The 18,583-nt window shown below is 43.3% G+C and overlaps 1 protein-coding gene across 2 annotated transcripts; it reads left to right on the forward strand.

Annotated features, from left to right (window-relative positions):
• Nucleotides 1-27: 27 nt before the first annotated feature.
• FOXM1 (forkhead box M1) lies at nt 28-10,787 on the forward strand. 2 transcript variants are annotated; one of them, XM_085573526.1, is made up of 9 exons: nt 28-183; nt 1,517-2,050; nt 3,772-3,920; nt 4,138-4,353; nt 4,765-4,893; nt 5,480-5,524; nt 6,451-6,517; nt 6,942-7,123; nt 8,328-10,787. In XM_085573526.1, exons 2-9 carry the CDS (start codon nt 1,564-1,566, stop codon nt 9,378-9,380), a joined length of 2,328 nt encoding a protein of 775 aa, XP_085429652.1. In that variant the 5' UTR covers nt 28-183; nt 1,517-1,563; the 3' UTR covers nt 9,381-10,787. The 2 variants fall into 2 exon arrangements, with proteins under 2 accessions (XP_085429652.1, XP_031363787.3); XM_031507927.3 differs by having other exon boundaries at nt 28-131.
• The last annotated feature ends 7,796 nt before the right edge of the window (nt 10,788-18,583 follow it).

The following is an 18,583-nucleotide window of genomic DNA, read 5'->3' on the forward strand; positions in this document are numbered from 1 at the left end:
CCCGCCCCCGCCGCCGCTCACTGGCGCAGGCCGGCACGTGACCGGGCCAGCGCCGGGCGCCAAATTCAAACCGGGCCGCTCCGAGAGCGCCGGGGCCGCCGCCCGCCCCGGCCGCGCCCCGGCCGCAGCTGGTGAGTCGCCGCCGGCGCCCCGGCTGGGGTCGGCGCCCCTCGGACGGCCGCGGTAAGGCCGCCGCGCGGCCGGGACAGGGCAGCGCCCGGGCCCGGCCCGGGGCGGAAGGCCCGGGGAGCAGCGAACCCGCCGGCCAGGGCGGCAGCGCGGGGCTGGGGTGGGTGACAGAGGAGCTGGGAGCGCCCTGGCCGTGCCCTGCCTGCCCCCGCGGGGCCGCGCCTGCACAGCCCTGCTCCCGGGCCTGGACGGGGCAGCAGATCCAGGCCTTGGGAAGGGACGCGCTCCCGTTCCTGCTCGCAGGAACGCTGCCTGTCGGAGGCTGGCTCAGGGTTCTGCTTCTGGCGCTGTCTCTCCTTAAGGGGGAGGAGCAGATCTCCAAGGGCCATGCTTGTGCCGGGTGCCAGAACCCGCGTGGAATGATCGCTGGGCTGTCTGCTCACTGTGCATAGGGCGTTAGCTCAGCTTGTTATCCGCTGGACTCTGCTTTCTATCAATGTAGGGGATTCTTACTGAGAATTTTCTCGTTTACTAGCTGACCCCGTCAAATCTAGTAATGCAAAAGGCCTCTCTTTTTTGGTATCTGTTTCTATTCTGCTTGCCATCTCTAATGACAAACAATAACTACAATTTGCATATTGTTCTGCTTTAGTTTTCAGAAAGGCACAGGTTCCACCAAATTCCTGATGGCATTATTAGCAATATTCTCATAGCATCTTACCCTGGAAGCAGTATCTCTGAATTTCATTTCCTCTGCTTCCAGCTTTATAGTCTAAACTACCTATTGTCCAAAAGTTTGACATCTAAATTGTATGCTACCCAATGATGAATTTATGTGATTCTTAACAAATACAAAAGGAATTAGAAGCACATTTACTTGGTGTCTAGCTTAAAGCACCTTACTTCTGCTGCATTTATTATGTGCTTTTGTAGTGTTCAGGGTAATCTCTGCTTCCCAGATCTTAAGCCATCTGTAAATTCCCTTTTCACACAGGTTATATAATCTGCTGCTTAGAGCAATCAGCTATAAGAATCAGCACTGCTGTTTCTATATTCCGCCTCCCCTGCAGCTTGCTGGCTGACATGGTCAAATTGCCCTACAGCTAAGTCTTTTTGTAAAGCACATACACACTTTGCTTATTATTATGTACTTTATGATGCACATTATCTACTCTGCAACTCTCTCATCCTGCTTACACAAAGTGTGGATTAGGGAGGTACAGTATGATTTTTCAGTAGCCTTGTCTGCCTTATTAAATGCTTCTAATTTTAATTTTCCTTTTGCATTTCTAGCTTTGTAGCAACTGCAACTGCTGAGAATGTGTGCTCTGTGGGAGGTCTTGAGATGATTTGCTGCACCCTTTATGTTGTACCTTTTGTTTTGCAGGATTTGTTTCTCTCCCTTTCAATGGAGAGTGACAGTATAGATCAATAATGAGGACCAGCCCTCGCAGGCCCTTAATTCTCAAAAGACGAAAACTGACCCTCCCACAGAATGGTGAATCCAGTAGTTCAGCAAGAGATGAGAAGAGAGGTCAGGATGAAAAGGCTCCTAAGCAGGAGCACAGGCAGGAAGACCAACACAACAGACAACCCAGAGACAAAAGGGACGGTGGCCTGCAGAAATTCCCAGCAGGAATAAAGATAATTGACCATCCTACAATGCCCAACACACAGGTGGTGGCCATCCCTACAAATGCTGATATCCAGAGCATTATAGAGGCATTGACAGCAAAAGGAAAAGAGTGTGGCAACAATGGACCAAATAAGTTCATTCTCATTAGCAGTGGGGGCACATCCCGTTCAGCAGGTCCAGCACCATCGCAGCATCTCCCATCAGAGAAGAAAGCCAGTGCAGGCAACAGGGCTGCAGTTATTCAAGAAAGAGAGAAGAATGTTGCACAGACATCTGGTCTTGCAGGTAGTACAGAGCTCTGGCATTCAGGAGTTGGTCCTGTGGTTGGACAGGGACAGTATGTAGCCTTTACCTGTTTTGTTTTTTTTTTTTGTCCTGACAAAGAGATGTGAAATGGGCCAAGGAGTGCAGCACTTGCATCTTGGTTTGCAGTAATTATTAATATTTTGTTAATTACAAAATACCTATGGATTGGATTCTAATAATGTACATAGCTTTGCATATGTAGTGAAATCTGAAGGATTATAGTGGACATATTTTTTTGGTGGAAGACATCTGTGCTTCTGATTTAAGTTTTGTGCTAAATCTTTCTATTTCTTGAAGTACTTGATCAACATAGTCCTGTTTTGGTTGACAATAGCCTGGTTTGAGTGTTTATTTTTAGAGCCTGCAGCTCTTTTCAGAAATTGGGCAACTACAGGAATCAAAATCAGGAATTCAAGATGAATTCCTTCCACAATACTAGTGTTGCAATACCATCTTTTAGAAGTGTGACTGGTGCCTTCCTTTTGACAGCTGTGATGAAGGAGTAGCAGGGTTACTTGTGAGAAAGCAGAGTTATGGCAAGGGGAAGGCTGTGTATGTAGCCCACCTGGGCTTCAGTAAAGCCTTTCACACTGTCTCCTACAGCATTTTTCTGGAAAAGCTGGCAGCCATGGCTTGGTCAGGTTCACTCTTGACTGGATTAATACTGGCTGGATGGCTGGGCCCAGAGAGTGGTGCTGCACAGTGCTGCATCCAGCTGGTGACCAGTCACTGGTAGGGTTCCCCAGGGCTCAGAGTTGGGCCAGTCCTGTTTTTCTCTGTGTATCAGTGATCTGGATGAGGGGATCAAGAGCATCCTCAGCAAACTCACAGATGACATCAAGTTGGGTGGGAGTGTGGATCTGCTGGAGGGCAGGAGGGCTCTGGACTGGCTGGATCCATGGGTCAAGGCCAATTGCATGATGTTCAGTAAAAGCAGGTACCAGGCCCTGCAGTTGCGTTGCAAAAGCACCAGGCAGTGCTGGAAGCTGGGGGAAGAGTGTCTGGAAAACTGCCTGGCAGGAAAAGAGCTAGGACTACTGGTCAACAGCAGCCAGGAGCCAGTGTGTGCCCAGATGGCCAAGAAGACCAATGACATCCTAGCCTGTACCAGCAATACTGTGTTCAGCAGGACCAGGGCAGAGATTGTCCAGTATTCAGCACTGGTGAGGCCGCATCTTGAGTTCTTTTTTCAGTTTAGGGCCACTCATGACGGGAAAGACATTGAAGTTCTGGAACATGTCCAGAGAAGGACAACAGAGATGGTGAAGGGTCTGGAGCACAGGTCTGATGAGGAAGAGCTGAGGGAGCTGAGGCTGTTCAGCCTGGAGGCTCAGGGGGACCTTGTCACTCTCTACAACTGCCTGAAAGGGGGTTGTAGAGCAGTGGGGGTTGCCTTCTTCTCCTAGGCAACAAATGACAGGACAAAAGAGCATAGCCTCAAGCTGTGCCAAGGAAAGTTCAGATAGGACATCATGAAGAACCTCTTCCCTAAAAGGGTTGTCAAGCATTGGAACAGACTGTCCAGGGAGGTTTGGAGTCACCATCCCTAGAGGTGTCCAAGAAACAACTGGATGCTGCAGTCAGTGCCATGGTCTCATTGATAAGAGGGTGTTTGGTCACAGGTTGGACTCAATGGTCTTGGAGGACTCTTTTAACCTAATTTATTCTGTGATTATTATGTGGGCTTATTATCCCAACAGGCAGTGGAGAGACAATGAGTTCTGTGTTGGACAACAGTCTCACCAACATCCAGTGGCTGGGGAAGATGAGATCTGATGGGCTAAATCCCTCTTCTGTGAAGGAAGACACAGAGAAAGAGAATCAGATACCTCTGCAGGAAAGAGTCAAGGCAAGTAGGAGAATACAAGAGTGTGCTAAAACTTTTGATAAGGAGGTAATCTAGGTGGATCAGAATACTTGCAAGAATTAGGTATTGCTATCTCTAAGTAACCTGATTTTAACCTTTACTGATATGAATAGCAGAACCCAGAGGATCCAGGGATGTTCCATGGGCCTTCTTGTCAGCTTTGCGAACATTCATTCAGACTGAATCTTCTTTCTTTCAGACTGAAGAGGAAGCTGCTGCTGCTGCTATTCCTACTTCTGCTGAGTCCTCCTCATGTCAGGATTCGGTGTCAGAGCGACCTCCTTACTCCTACATGGCCATGATCCAATTTGCCATCAACAGCACGGAGAGGAAGCGCATGACCCTGAAGGACATCTATACCTGGATTGAGGATCATTTCCCTTATTTTAAACATGTAGCTAAGCCAGGTTGGAAGGTAACCAGCAGCCCTCAAGTTGCTGTGGGTGATGTTACATGCCTTCTGGATCAAAATGAAAAGTTGTTCCCCAGCCTGCAAATCAAGATGGAAGCTCATTTAAACGTTCCACCCCAAATACACTCTCACTCCAGATGTTCACTGTACCACTTCTTGTATCCCTTGCCTCATCCTACTTAAACAAGATGATGGGATGTTTGAGCAGTGGAGTGAGAACTGGGATCTCAAGAGTACATAGAATAAGAGACTGATGACAGGGTTGGCTGGGTACGATGTGAACATGAAAGTTTGGTGTTGTTTGCACTTTGGAATGTAATCCCTCTGCTAGGGCAGCTATGTTTGAGGTGGGCCTTGCTGTGCTGATAACAAAACTGCTGGTTTTCAACCTCCCATTCACTCCTTTCTCCTCAGAACTCCATCCGGCACAACCTGTCCCTTCATGATATGTTTGTCCGTGAGACATCTGCCAATGGTAAAATCTCCTTCTGGACTATTCACCCTGATGCAAACCGTTGCCTAACATTGGACCAGGTATTTAAGGTGAGTTGCCTCATGCAAAGAAAATAGGACAGGCTATCCAGTTTCTAAATGCCACACTAGCCTGATGCACCTTATTTTAACTGTAAGATCAAACTGCGTTGATTCAGCCTCTTTGTAGAAGCTGGATTCAGTCATTTCACTTGACAAATAGACAAGCGCTGCATTTGAAAGAAAAGATGCTATGGCTGTGCTTTTGATCTGGAGCTTCTGTAAGATGTGTTTATTCTTCATGTGCTCTGCCAAATATAATAGGTTGTTCACCTTCTTTCCATGGGCCTGATATAAATTCCTAATAAGAAGATTTACACTGAGGCCAACCAGGTGTTCCTATGCTGTTTGATAAGTCAGTCATAGGATGGAATTGTGCTAGCCCAAACAGGTATTTTAGGAAGATTTTATTCGGGAAATAGAGCTTGAGAGTCTGGTATAGGTGTGTTTAGAAAACTGTTGTGGTTTCTGTTGTGGGTGGGTGGACTTTTTTGTTTGCTCCGATTGTACAAGTTTTAAATGTCCCATTTGTCTCCCTCTTTGGCTGATGACTTAATCTTAAATTTTTTTCTTGCTCAATGCCTTCTGCCACCGGCAGCCGCTGGACTTGGGGTCACCAACATCGCCTGAGTACTCTGAATCAGTAAGAATTACCATCTGGCTCGGGGCATTCTCTTCTTCCAATGGCATCTTCCATTCTCTTCTTGCCACTCACTGAAGGAAAGGACAACAGGCTTGGGGAGGGGGATTGGTTCACTGCTGCATCTACTCATACAGCTCTGTGCTGTACCCTTTGTGGGGAGAGGGGTCTAGCCAAAGGTCGACAGTCTATCAAAATGGTAAATCTGGACAGCTTAGAGCAACTTGGAAGTCTACTGCTGAAGTAGGCTGCAATGGACACCGATAGGCTTCAGAGAACAAGCCCAAACAGATTTCTGGTAAAATCATCTCCATGGCAACAGTTCCAATGTATTCTGGAGCTCAGATCCAGAGAGAATAGGATCTCTCTGTGGGTTTTCATTTTGTAACCCGCTGAACTGTGTGTGACTCTTAGAAGGATGAACCTGTTTGCTATTGCTGTCGCATTCAGCAGTTTTAACAGTGACTGATTTGCAACATCCAGTCAAACACTTTTCTGTCACAGCTACAACCTTGGCCTTCTTTCCATCTGCTCCAAAATCTGATCCCATTGCTGCCTCTGCTATTCCATTGAACACCTATCTGTATCCAATAGACAATAAAGCCATCCTATTCATTGTTTCTCAGGCACACAGTGTGCCAAAACCAACTCACTTCTGCAGTAGAGTCTGCAGCTGGAGCAGCTCTGTCATGTCATCTCTTTTCCTACACAGCTTTTGGTGGGCAGCTGGCTTTGGGATGGCTGCAAACCAGCAAGTGGCACAGACCTAGAGCCAGCCTGAATGTTGGGTGCTAACAGCTGCTCTCTTTGCATTAGTCCAGCACAGACCTCTGGTTTCACAATTCTCAGTGAGGCAGCAGAATAAATGCGGATTCTTTTATTTTAATCTCTCTTTTTCTCCTTCTCCTCTTATCTCACAATGACTGCAGCAACAAAAGAGTAATCTTCCAGATCCTCTGAAGAACATGGGAAGCAAAACTGAACCCCAGAATTCACGTAAGTGTCCACATCACTCTAGGCCAAAGCAAATCAATCCAATAAACCTGGGGCATTCTCATAGATTTCTTTAGGAGTGGAGTGTGTTATCCCTGTTTGCCAGCTTTTATGCTTCTTACTGCCAGGTTTGAAATGGAAAGCAGTAGTGTTTTGTCTGAGACGATGTGATGGTGAGATCCTGGGCAATGGGCACTCAAATGGAATGAGAGCCCAAACCTGAGGGGTAGGATCTGCATGAAATCTTATTTTCTCGTTCATGAGGCTTCTGGCTTGGTATTTGTATCCTTAAAGTTAGCAGAGAAGGCAAGTGATCTGATAAAATGTTTCTTTTGGGGTGTCTAGAAGGACTTTCTCTAAGCTGCCTGGGTTTCAAGAGGTAGCAGTGGAGAACAGGCAAAAGTGAGTCCCTTCTTTTCCCTTCCAGGCCGAAAGATGAAGCCTTTGCTTCCTCGTGTCAACTCCTACCTGGTTCCAATCCAGTTCCCTTTGAGTCAGCCTCTTGTCTTGCAGCCTTCTATGAAGGTTCCCCTGTCCACGGCACAGGGAGCATCTTTTAACAGCACAGAGACTTTGCAGAGCAATAAGCGTGTGTGCATTGCCCCAAAGGTTGGTTTCTTTTTTTCCAAGGAGTTTTGAGGAGGTTAGTGTGGGTTTTTTCCTGTTTTTTTCTTCTTTATTTTTTATCTTTTTTTATAAGTGAGGTGAGGAGGGGGCTAGGTAGGGTGTGGGGATTTTTTTAAGGAGGGGAGTGTTCGCTTGGATTTTTTGTTGTTTGGTTTTTTTTATATCTCTTGCCCTCAATGAACCTTTTCTTCATATTGTTCCTTTATCTTTACTTAGGTGCTCTAAACTCTAAGCTCCTATAAAGGAACTAGTTAGTGATAATCCTTGCTATCCTTTACTGTCTCTAGGCTAACTACTACCTCCTAGTTTATTTGCTCTAAGGATGTTTCCATAATTCACTAGAGGAAGGGGCCTTATGGCTTGGTCAAGACAATTTTTCTTTACTGCTGGGATGTGAAGAAAGAAGAATGGGAGGAATGGCTTTGTTCTATCCTAAAACATCCATATTTTTGGTAGCTCTGTAGACAAACAACAATTAGGAACTTCTAAAAGGGTGTATATTTCATGTAGTCTCTTCCCAGAGTATTTCCATATCTGATGTTTGCTAATTCTGTGAGGTTCACAGTTATTCTGGGCTCAAGAAAAACAGCTATTAAACAGATCTTTTTCTTGGCATCTCACTGACTGCTCTTGTATGTGTAGACATTGTAAAGCTTTAGCTTCCTCCATCCTGTCTATAACCATAATCCTATTTTCCTTTGTATGCCTGCTGCTTTATGTTCTCTCCAGCTATGATTTATCTTTCTCCTGTGGTCTTTTTCTCTTGATAACCTCATTTTTTGTCTCTTCTTTTTCCTTGGTTTCTGGGAAAACTGCCCTCATTCATTTTGTTATTCCCATTTAGATAATATAAGAAAAAAAATCAAAGGAGTTATATTTTTTCCAGAAATATTCAGCTCTCCTTCTGCCTGTACTCCCAGAAGTTCTTCAGAGCAGGAGTGCTCTGAAGGGTATGACTTTGTCACTTAGCTAGAATCCTTCCCATGAGACCCTTAGGCTTCTTTCTAACAGTTTAACAGAGATCAATCTCAGTCTGTTATAATTACTCCTTCCTGAATATCTTCCTCTTACCCTTTCTGCTGACCTTAAATGTCAGGCTTTTTTCTTTTCTTTCCATGGTTATTTGGATTTTTGGGTAGCTTAGATCCTTGCTTACTGACTGCATGTCACCTGTGTTTCACTGTAGATGTCACTGTCTGCAGAAGAGTCATCCTCTTTACCCACGGCTGTTGTCAAGGAGGAGGGTCAATGTGATGAAGGTTTATTTTCCCCAAGCCATTCCGTACAGGAGAACAGCTCCCAGCCTGGGGAGGAATTGTCTTCTTTCCCTGAGGGTGCCTGTGTCAAGGAGGAAGAAGGCTCTCAGCTGGATCCCTGGCTGTCCCCATTTGCCTCAACCGTAACGGTCAAGGAAGAGCCAAGCTTGTTCCTCCCGGACTCATCCACAAAAGAGAGGAAACAGTTCACCAGACTGAAGTCCCCACCTAAGGCAGTTTCTGACTCTTTGGTTATAAAGAGGAGAGAAAGGAGGGAGGTGGGCAGATCCAGAAGGAAACAACATCTAGCACTGTCTCGTTCAGAAGAGCCTGTCCTTGTTTTGCCAGAAAGCAGCAGCTTTGACTCTTTCCAGTTAGGGGCAGACCGTCCCTTCCCCCAGGAAAACCAGCCCCTTGAGAACATATCACAGCTCAGCTGCTCACGGGGAGAAGAGGGGGCCTTTAAAACGCCAGTCAAAGACATGTTCAGCAAATTGCCTGTTTCTTCCACTCCCAGCAAAGTCTCAGCCACTACTACCCCTTCACTTGAGGTCCTTGATCCCTGGAAGTCTGCTTCCTTAGCCAAGGGAAGTCATGAGCTGGACTTCAGTCCAGTGAAAACCCTTCCATTGCCATTCACACCCCTCCAGGACAACCAGGATTTGCTGGGTTTTAACAGCACACCCCTTAAAAATCCTCTCTTTGATTCTCCTCGAGAACTGCTCAATACAGAATCTAGTGACATGGTCCTTGTGCCCCTCACGAGCTCTCCAGTGTTTATTCGTGACACTTCCAAGCAGTCCACTGTTGAACTGGCAGCCTCTGGCTTTACTGAAAACCGGTCACTCATGGAGGGTCTTATCCTGGACACCATGAATGACAGTCTCAGCAAAATCCTTCTAGATATCAGCTTTCCTGGTCTTGAGGATGAAAATTTAGGAACAGATATTAGTTGGTCTCAGCTCATGCCTGAACTGAAGTGAACTGGTCTGAGGACTGAATTTGACATGTTCTGATGTTACAGAAAGAACTCCACTGTTCTGAGACTCATTCATGTAATCTAAAACAAGTGCTTGTGACTAGTTCCCACATTGATGGGAGCAGAGAACATTACTGACTCCTGCTAAGCTAGGAGACAGGCCCATCAGCTGCTGTGGGCTTCCTTTATAAGATGCTGTAGAATTTCAGTGGAACAAGATGATAGACTTTCTCTAGCCTTGTGCTAGAGATAGCCTCTCTCCAGGGGTTCTTATCATGAGAACATCTAGGTAGGCCCTGAATGGCATTTGCTACTCAACATATCAGAGGAAACAGTAGTACAATAGGAAGAGCCTGGGAACCCCTTCCCAGCTCTGTCCTAATATCCCTTTACTTTGTTCCCCTATTGCTTAGTATCTTCTATTTTTGTAAATACTGTACATTCCTTAAATTAGCCCTTAATTATAATAATTTTATTATTGTAGGATTATGGGAATATTTGGCCTGGTAAGGGTTTGACCTAGAGTGTATTTGCATATGTTCACATTCCTTCTATTCTTCTACCCTAGTTGAAAGCCCAAATTTATTTTTTTTTTTACTTCAAAACCACGTTGGCCTAGGTTGTTCTAAAGGTTGCTGGGGCAAAGATCTGAAAAAATGTTTATATGTGACCCAAGTCAAACTGAAATAGGTTATCTGGATTGCAGCATTCCAGGCTGGAATGGAGAAGAACTTGGATCAAACCATATAGCTCTTCTGATTCCAGAGGCCTATGATGTACCTAGAGGACTAGCTAGAGACACTGTTGCAGCAGATGGACCTCTATTGAATGGTTAAAGCTGCCTTCTTTACAGTCAGCAGTTTAAAATGTAAAAGGGAATGTAAAATGTATTGTATTCCTTTTAAATATAAAGGAAATGCTGATATTTCCACTGAAAATTGACTTCTGGAAACACAAGGCGTGTATTGCTTGGTGCAATAGAACAACTCTTCCTAGTTCTCTAAAACTTAAGTAATGGAAGAAATTGTCATGGCAAAGATCTGATCCTTCTTGCAGACAAGTGGTGACTCCTGTATCCAAATGCTCAATAATGCTTCTGTGGCAACACAGCTGAGTGTTATCTGTACCAGCCGTAACAGCCTGCTGGGATTGGCCCATAGCACGACAACCCCTTGTCCTTATCTCATGTCTGTGTGCTTTGTGATCACTGTGTGACCATTTGGACATTTTCAGGCCTTGTCGGCCAAACCACATTAGATTTAGTTAAGTCACTGCTTCATAAAACACACTTGTTCTTGCTGCTTATGGATAAATCCTGACTATATGAATCAGCATACAAATATCACAACACCACTAGCAGACTAATTTCTGTATCTTCCAAAATGCGAAATAAATATTGCATGAAACTATAGATGTGTGTTGTGGTTTTCAGAACCATAGTGTTCCTGTGTACTTTTTAGAGGTTATGTGCCCTCATAAAAATGTTTCCAAACTTTGGTTTAATGGTTATTATTTCAGTTTTTCTGGGGTTACATGGCTGCAGGAACAGCCTGGTTTCATAAACTTTCTAGTACATCTTACACAGCTGTTAACACTCTGCTTGGCTCTCTCAAGGCATCCTCTCTCCCTTTCCTCTCACTTCTTGCTCCTGAGAGGATGTGTGCACACAACTGACACCTGAAAGCCAGCTAACTAAGATAATGTCTTCAGCAAATACTGAAATTTTCTTGTCTTTGGTGTCAGTTCCTGGCAGGTTCTCCCCTGCTGTCCCTGTCAGCTGAGGTGCTTTGATGGCCACCTCACATTTTATTTTGAACACAGTAGTGTGCCAAAGTTTTATTTCCCTTCTTGTTACATACTCCAGTGAGAGCACTGCTTGAAGGAAATTATATCAAAAAAGGTGGAGGGAACAACAGATAAAATTCCAATGGGCAGTTCTACCTCTTGCTCCCAGAAGAGATGTCCCAGTATTTTGGCCAAACTAGTTCAAAGCACCAGCTGGTGAGGACTTAATCACAAAATATTACTATTTCTCTCCATTTATGTTTGATTCTGCCTGGATGCTTTCCTTAAGGAAAGGCAGTTATCACCTGTCCCTCTGCAGGCTCAGTATTAGGGTTATAGTGTAGAGGTGTGATCTTGTCAGGCAGTGGATGCCTCTATCCACCCTCCTGCAGTAAGAGCGGGGCCATGCTTTGTGTCTTCTCATCAGCCCAAGAGCAGGAAGGCACAGCTCTTCACACCCTTTGCACAGCACTCCCAGGGCTTCTCTGAGTAATGTGTAGGAGCATCCCAGGACTGTCCTTGCATTCTGATAATAGACAAAGCTGTTTAACACCTTCTAGCGTGTAAAAGCAAACATTAATTTAAGATAAAAATTTTAAGGGATCTGGGACATGCAAATCTACAGGGAGCCAGCCAGTGCTGCAGATGCTCTGCTCTGACAACTCCACTCAATACCTGGAGTGTGACAGACACAAGGGAGACGGTAATTCCCTTTCATTGGTTGAGTGGGGTTCCTCCCACTATGTTTTGTCAGCTGAAAAAGAGTGCATGCTCACTGAGATGAGGCAAGCAAGGATGATCGCCACCCTTTTACTTTTGCAACTTGGCTGGTAGAGGAAAAACTTGATCACTTCCCTGTATGGAAGAAAAGAGACCCTGCTTTACATGGCAGAAACCTTTTCATGAGGATGTCAGGCCTTCATTTCTCCCAGAAGGCAATCTAGCTCTTAACAAAGGTGAAAATTTCTTTTTTAGTAAAGTACTTGACTTCCTCTTTAAAATGCACAATAGGCTCAGAGAAAAAAATGACAGGCTTGAAAAATGATTTTATGAGCTTCCTGAACAGAAATTGTTTTTCTCCCCACTCCCCTTTTTCCAGAAGAGGTGAGCTACAACTGGATAAAAGATCTTCAGGGCAAAACAGAGTATTAGCTGCCTGAGATTAAGGAGAAAATGTCCTGCTTCACTACTCATCTTAGACTGGCTTCTTGCTTTGAAACAAGCAGAGTTTTAGAACGTCAAGACCCTGAACCTCAACTGCTGATGCAGGTCAAATGACACATTTGTCCTTGCATTTCAGTTACAACATTTATTGGAAAAATAAGTATAATAAATACCCAGTTACAGTTTACAGACAGAAGATTATACAAAGCAGATTCTCTTCCACATCTCAAAATCTGTGGGAAGTCATTATATAGAGCACACTGATGAACTGTTTGCATACAAATATATAATCAGAATTATTTATCCTCCACATCTGCTTTTTTTTTTTTGATGCACCACATTTAAAATGAGAAACATCTAATGATGTTATTTAATAGAGTTAAGGAAAACAGCCAGCACAAATTATTACTGAACTACAGTCAGATGTGGATTTATGCTCCAGTACCTGCTGTTGGTCTCTATTACCTTTTCATGGATGTAAAAAATGTTGCTGCCAACAGGGCCTCTCTTTATTTAGCTGTGTTATTTGTAGAAGGTAGGTTGTCTGTACTCATCTGTGGTTACAAACAAGAAATTGGCTCATTAGAACCCTGACTGTTTAATGGATGGAAAAATTTTCCAACAGGCCAAAAACCCTCATCTTCACTGGACTTGAGAAGAATCTCTTAATATTGTTGATATTTTTTATAAAATACTGTTTTTCACTACCAGTATGGTATCTTGGTGCATTGTATTCTTTCACATTTGATGTATTTTTCTGTAAATTTCAATAAAGACAAAGTTTTGGATAATATCATTATGCAACAGGCCAGACCATTCTATCTCAACTTTATACTTTTCTTATGAAGTAATATGCCTAGATTACTTACATGTTTTGGGGTTTTTTTTACTCTGAATCCTGAGATTGCATGTTTGTCTACGCACAAAGCTATTTTGCATTCTGGAACTGTGAAAGGTCAGGAATGCAGCAGAACTGACACCAGAAAGCACATCCCTTGGAACTTGTGGGATCACTGAAGATGCCTTCAGCATCAATATGGTCCCCCAATTATTTGCAAATAATGTCAATGACACAGAATGGTCTGATCTGAGGAGCTCCATGCTGTAGCTAATTAGTTCCTGACAATCTGCATACCCAAGGGACAGGCATGCTACAGTGATAAGAGCTGTTTTGCTTTTTCCCATGGCTGACTCTCAGGTTTAATTTATTTCCTGTTTTTATTAAAATCTTGAAGTCAGGAGACCATGAGATAATCTCAGATGCCATTTAAATCATGCTAGGCCCTAGCCATCAAGAATGTAACAAACAGCTGATGTACATAACAAATGCAGCCCAAAGACTAGGAGACAAAAGGAGTCCAGTACTTAAAATCAAAAATAAAATTACATTGTCACAGCAGCATTGTTGTCCATCAAATCCCTGGGGTGATAACATATCCCTTTGCCACTGTATGTGCATTGTGTACACAAAGGTGCTTCTGCACTACAAGTGCTACTGTGCTGGTGATTCCATCATAAAATCCTGAAAATTCAGGATATATAGCCTGGTAATAGCCATTCTGAATATCAGCCTTGGGTAGAGTTATTCTGGGGAGAGAAGGAGCAGGGAGCACAAGGAATGTAGTTCAAGCAGCCCAATTGCTTCTAAAAATGGGAGCACAAGAATATTTTGCTCAGATTAAAAAAATATTTTCTAGAAAACCTTTTCTTGAAAAGACCTAGTATCTCCTTGCTTTGTAAGGATTTTTTTCAGGTTGTCCTTCTTGGCTTTGATGTTTCCCTTTTTATAAGCTGAGTGAAAATTTTCCAGTTTTTGTCTGTTACAAACATTCTTTAAAAAAATCTATTTCACATCCTTAGCAGAGTCAGCTGGCAACTAAAATCTGAGACTTATTCAGTACAGTGTGTGCCCCAGCACAGACTTGCTGGAGTGCATGGAGATTTCTTCCTGAACTTGTTCTTTGTGACTTCCAGCAGCTGAGCATGGCAACATGAGCTCTCTTGTGTCCAAGGGATTTCTGCTGGCCATAGGGAGTGGGTGACACCAAGAAAGATCTTGGTAAGATGAAGATGTCTCAAAGAGCCAAATGGAGACAGATTTCAGAAGAAAAAAATCATGGAATCATCTAGGTTGGAAAATACCTTTAAGATAATCAAGCACAACCATTAACCTGACACAGCCAAGCCCACAACTAAACCATGCCCCTAAGTGTCACAATCTTCACAATCTACACATTTCAAATACCTCCAGGGATGGTGACTCAGCCACTTCCACAGGAAGCCTTTTTCCAATGCTTGATAAACCTTTCAATGAACAAATTTTTCCTAATATTAATTTCAAACTTCCACTGGCACAACTTGAGGTTGCTTGAGAGCATAAAGGAGTCAAAGGTTGGATAAGGACCACAGATTCAACAGTCCTCAGGTTTAAGACTGGGGCAAAATGATCAGGTACCACAGAAAAGCATTAGAGATACAAAATACTTATTTCTGCTCTTGAGTTTAACTCTTGTACAAGGGGTGGGCGTGGTGCCTTGCATGTAGCAGCAAGGAGAGAATACACTGTGGAAAAGGTGCCAATTCACTGAGCATGACCAAGGTATTGTCCCTGAAAAGCCATCCACAACAGGAGCATGACTTTAAGGAATTACTTTATGAATACTGATGCTTGAATTACTGTATTTCTAAATAAAAGTCTGCCTGAACAAGAGAACAGGAGGTGGGCTGCAACACCCTTTGGAGTGACTGACTCCCCCACTGGTTAAGTTAATTTCATCAAGTTATGCTGCTGACTGATGAAGAACTTGACTGATCTCAACTGCTTTAAGGTGCAAAAGAAGCTATTTACAAACAAAACAGGACACATTACAGTACACCTGGCAACTGCTGACAGGGAGGTTTTCCCTGATGGGGGACTCTGAAAGTAAAACCTGTCCCCAAATGAAATTACACTGCAGGCAAAATCAGCCATCAGAGAGATTCTTACCTTCCAAGGACTATATCTGGGCTTCATTTTAAGCAAAATGAGATCTGCTCTGATTCTACAGTTAGCCAGGCACAGGTAAAAAGTGAATAGGTGATTGTCTTTTTTCTTTCCTCTTGCTGTTTCACACGGAAAAGAAAAAGTTGTTATAGAAGCCCATAAACAGCCACTCAAAGCACCTTGCCAAGACTCTGTAGGTGGTTTTAGTAATAAGCCCACACATATGCATACCAAATTAAGCTTTACCAGGCAACTCTAACTGTGCTGGCTTTTACTGTTCAAGTATTCAGCTCTAGGGACATCCTCTGAAAGGAGCTTTAATGGTGTAAAGTTTTCATTATTATTTTTATGGCATTATATAGAGACTTAGAAAAAAATGCCCGTGTTAGTGTCAAGTGCATTCTTAGCCTCAAGCTAAGTAAATAATGGCAATGTTGTTCTCCCTACAGGTAGGAAGTGGAGGGACAGTGAAATGAAACAACTACACAGAGCCACACAGAGAGACATCTTTGAGACTACACATTTCCAAGTTCTGTGCTATCGACCTTAAACACATAACTATCCTTCATCTCAGGCTCTTGCACACTTTTATGGGTAAACAAATTCCTACCAGAATTATTCTCTACTTTAAACCTCATGCTGACCACAGAGAAGCTCTAGCATGCGTAAGAAAGTTGCCATTGCTATGTGCATCAGTGGAGATGCACACCAGTGGAGATTCTTTCCCCTCCTTAAAGGCAAAGTCTTCTAGGGGGAATTTTGTATTGTCTGCTGCATGATCAGCAACTGCTCTTTGGCAATGATAACTATTCCAACCAAACAGAAAAGGCCCCTTTTTAATGCAGTTTAGCCCCAAGAAGAAAATCAATACAGAGAGAACAAAAATATTTATATTTATAATGATATTCTATTAATAATTATATTTATAATGATCAAGAAATATTTATACAGCAGAAGAGTTTCATATTAGACAACACTGTTCCAAGTTTGTAACAGTGCACTAATAAATCTATCCCATAGGGCAGATAATTACAGAGACTTGACCCTAAATTACCTAACTAAGCAAACTATTCTACTTCTGACTGACCTTGCTGGCAGGACACACTTTGCTGTCCAGCAGCCGAGCTAAACATTATGTACATCTGAGATGACATTTATCTCAAGGAAACTTGCCAGACATACTAACAGATATAAAAACTGCAGCATTTTACTTATTATTTCAAGAATACAAAGGTATTTTATTATACAAATAGACAAACTGGAGGGAATTCAAAGCAGAGGAACCTTTTCTTTTTCAAAGAATCTTTTTCAGAGATGGAAAGGAAAGAGAAGCATGCATGGTTTGCCTGAGTAAGGTTTGTCCTCTCATTCCTCCTCTGCACCATCTGTGCATCCACAGACTGCGCAGGCTGTGAGAATGCAGGAGAATGAGCAGAAAGTTGCCTCATTGTTACCCTGCAGTATCCACCACAAGGAATCTCCTGGCTTTGACATAGTTGCTACACCCAGGGTCACTTTGACACCCACTTGAAGCTTACACTACTACTGAGATGGTGCATTGGAAACTGCTGTACTGTAAAAACAACCTCTGTGCTGGTTACATTATGTGGGTATTACTGCTGAGCTCTGTAAGAACCCAGCTTGTCACAACAGAAATGTAAAGCTCTCCATCTACAATCTACCCTCCCACCTGCACTGTGTAAAATCTCAGGAGGACAAAATAATAGTTTCCAAACTGTTAAAAGAGAAAAATTCAAAGCTGAAAAGAAATCTTAAAGAAAGAGAAACATCCATTAGAAGTTGCAAAAGTAGCACGATAATATTTTAAAGAAGAATTATTAGGCTAGCTTTCAGGCTAAAAAAACCCAAAACCAGAAATCACCTAACCTACCTAGTAAATGGGCTCTGTTTAAGAACAGGGTGGAAAAAGTAATAGCTGAATAGAAAAAAAAATCAGTGACCTAGAACCTAGCATGCCTCTGATGGGAGAAGATAGTACCTTAGCTGACTTCACCTCCATAAAAATGCTGGGGGTTTTTGTCAGATGTAGGAACTAACACATCACAGCATATAAAGAGTTAAGTGACCTACATCTAGAAGCAAAAGTGATGAAGGAGGAGAGAAATCTTTAAAAAAGACTTGAAGATTCCTCCCCTTTGAGGCACAAAGAGAAATACGTGATGAATTAGGGACCAGGACTAACTGGTGAGACCCAGAAGCAGAACTGCTCAAGAAATGGCTCCAGCCCAGCTGCAAGACAATTTTGATTAGATTTGCCAAAATGCCTGGCAAAATAAAGTAATAAAGGGTGGCTAGCTGAAAAGAGGTGCTGGGACTGGGAACTAGGAGAGCTCCCTCTTCATTCCCACATACAGATCCAGGGTGGGAGATGATCTCATCAGAAATTGTGTAATTCTGCCCATAGACTTCAAGGCAGGGACTGTAGGTGACCTGGTTCTAAGATGTTCTGTAGCACTTTACAGTCTCAGAGTCCATTCTGAGGCTTTAAGAAAATTGGCAGTGCCCTTGCTACCATCATCTGCCCTGTTGTGGCTGGCCTACTGAGGTATTCACGGTCAGCAGGAGGGGAAGCACCTCTTGGCCCTGTGTGAGAGTAAAGGCGCATGATTTAGTACTGGTTTACATGGATGGCTAAAGAACCTGATGGCAAGATTCAGAGGATACTCATTGTGGCCACAGGAGGTCAAAAGTGTGTAAATCAGGAATCAGAGCAAACCACAGGTAAGAAAACAAGACAGTAGGAACATAAGTAATGGAAATACACATCACTTAAGTTCTCTTCTTAATTTGACTCACAGATAGATAAGGACAGCTCAAAACACCTCTGAGTTGTTGCTGGGACTCTGCTTGCATTATGGTATTGAAGTTTGGCCTTGAGTATAAAGCAATTAGAAAGTATTTCCACTCTCCCACTCCTGAAAAATCTAGTGCTGTGATTTGGTGGTATTTGATTTGCTTCTTAGTATTCAATATTCACTTTTTTATACACAATCTGGAACATGAAAATTGGTATCAGTAATACTGTAATGTTACGTACTACTAAGACAGAAAACAAAACAAAAGGAGCAACAGAAAGTGTCCTTTTGCTGTAACTTTTGTAGTCTGTTGCTGCTATTTCCTGTGATGCACAGGAAAGCTGTTTCACTGCTTGCTGGCTTTCCTGGAAATGTAATGCTGTCCTTAGCTTCACAGCTGAGTAAAGTTTTGGTTCCTCCCCATACCTGATATCACACCTGGTGCTTAATGGGGCAGTG

The sequence above is a fragment of the Lonchura striata genome, chromosome 1 (genome assembly GCF_050655825.1).
Source record: "Lonchura striata isolate lonStrDom1 chromosome 1, ASM5065582v1, whole genome shotgun sequence".
NCBI classification, from domain to species: domain Eukaryota; kingdom Metazoa; phylum Chordata; class Aves; order Passeriformes; family Estrildidae; genus Lonchura; species Lonchura striata.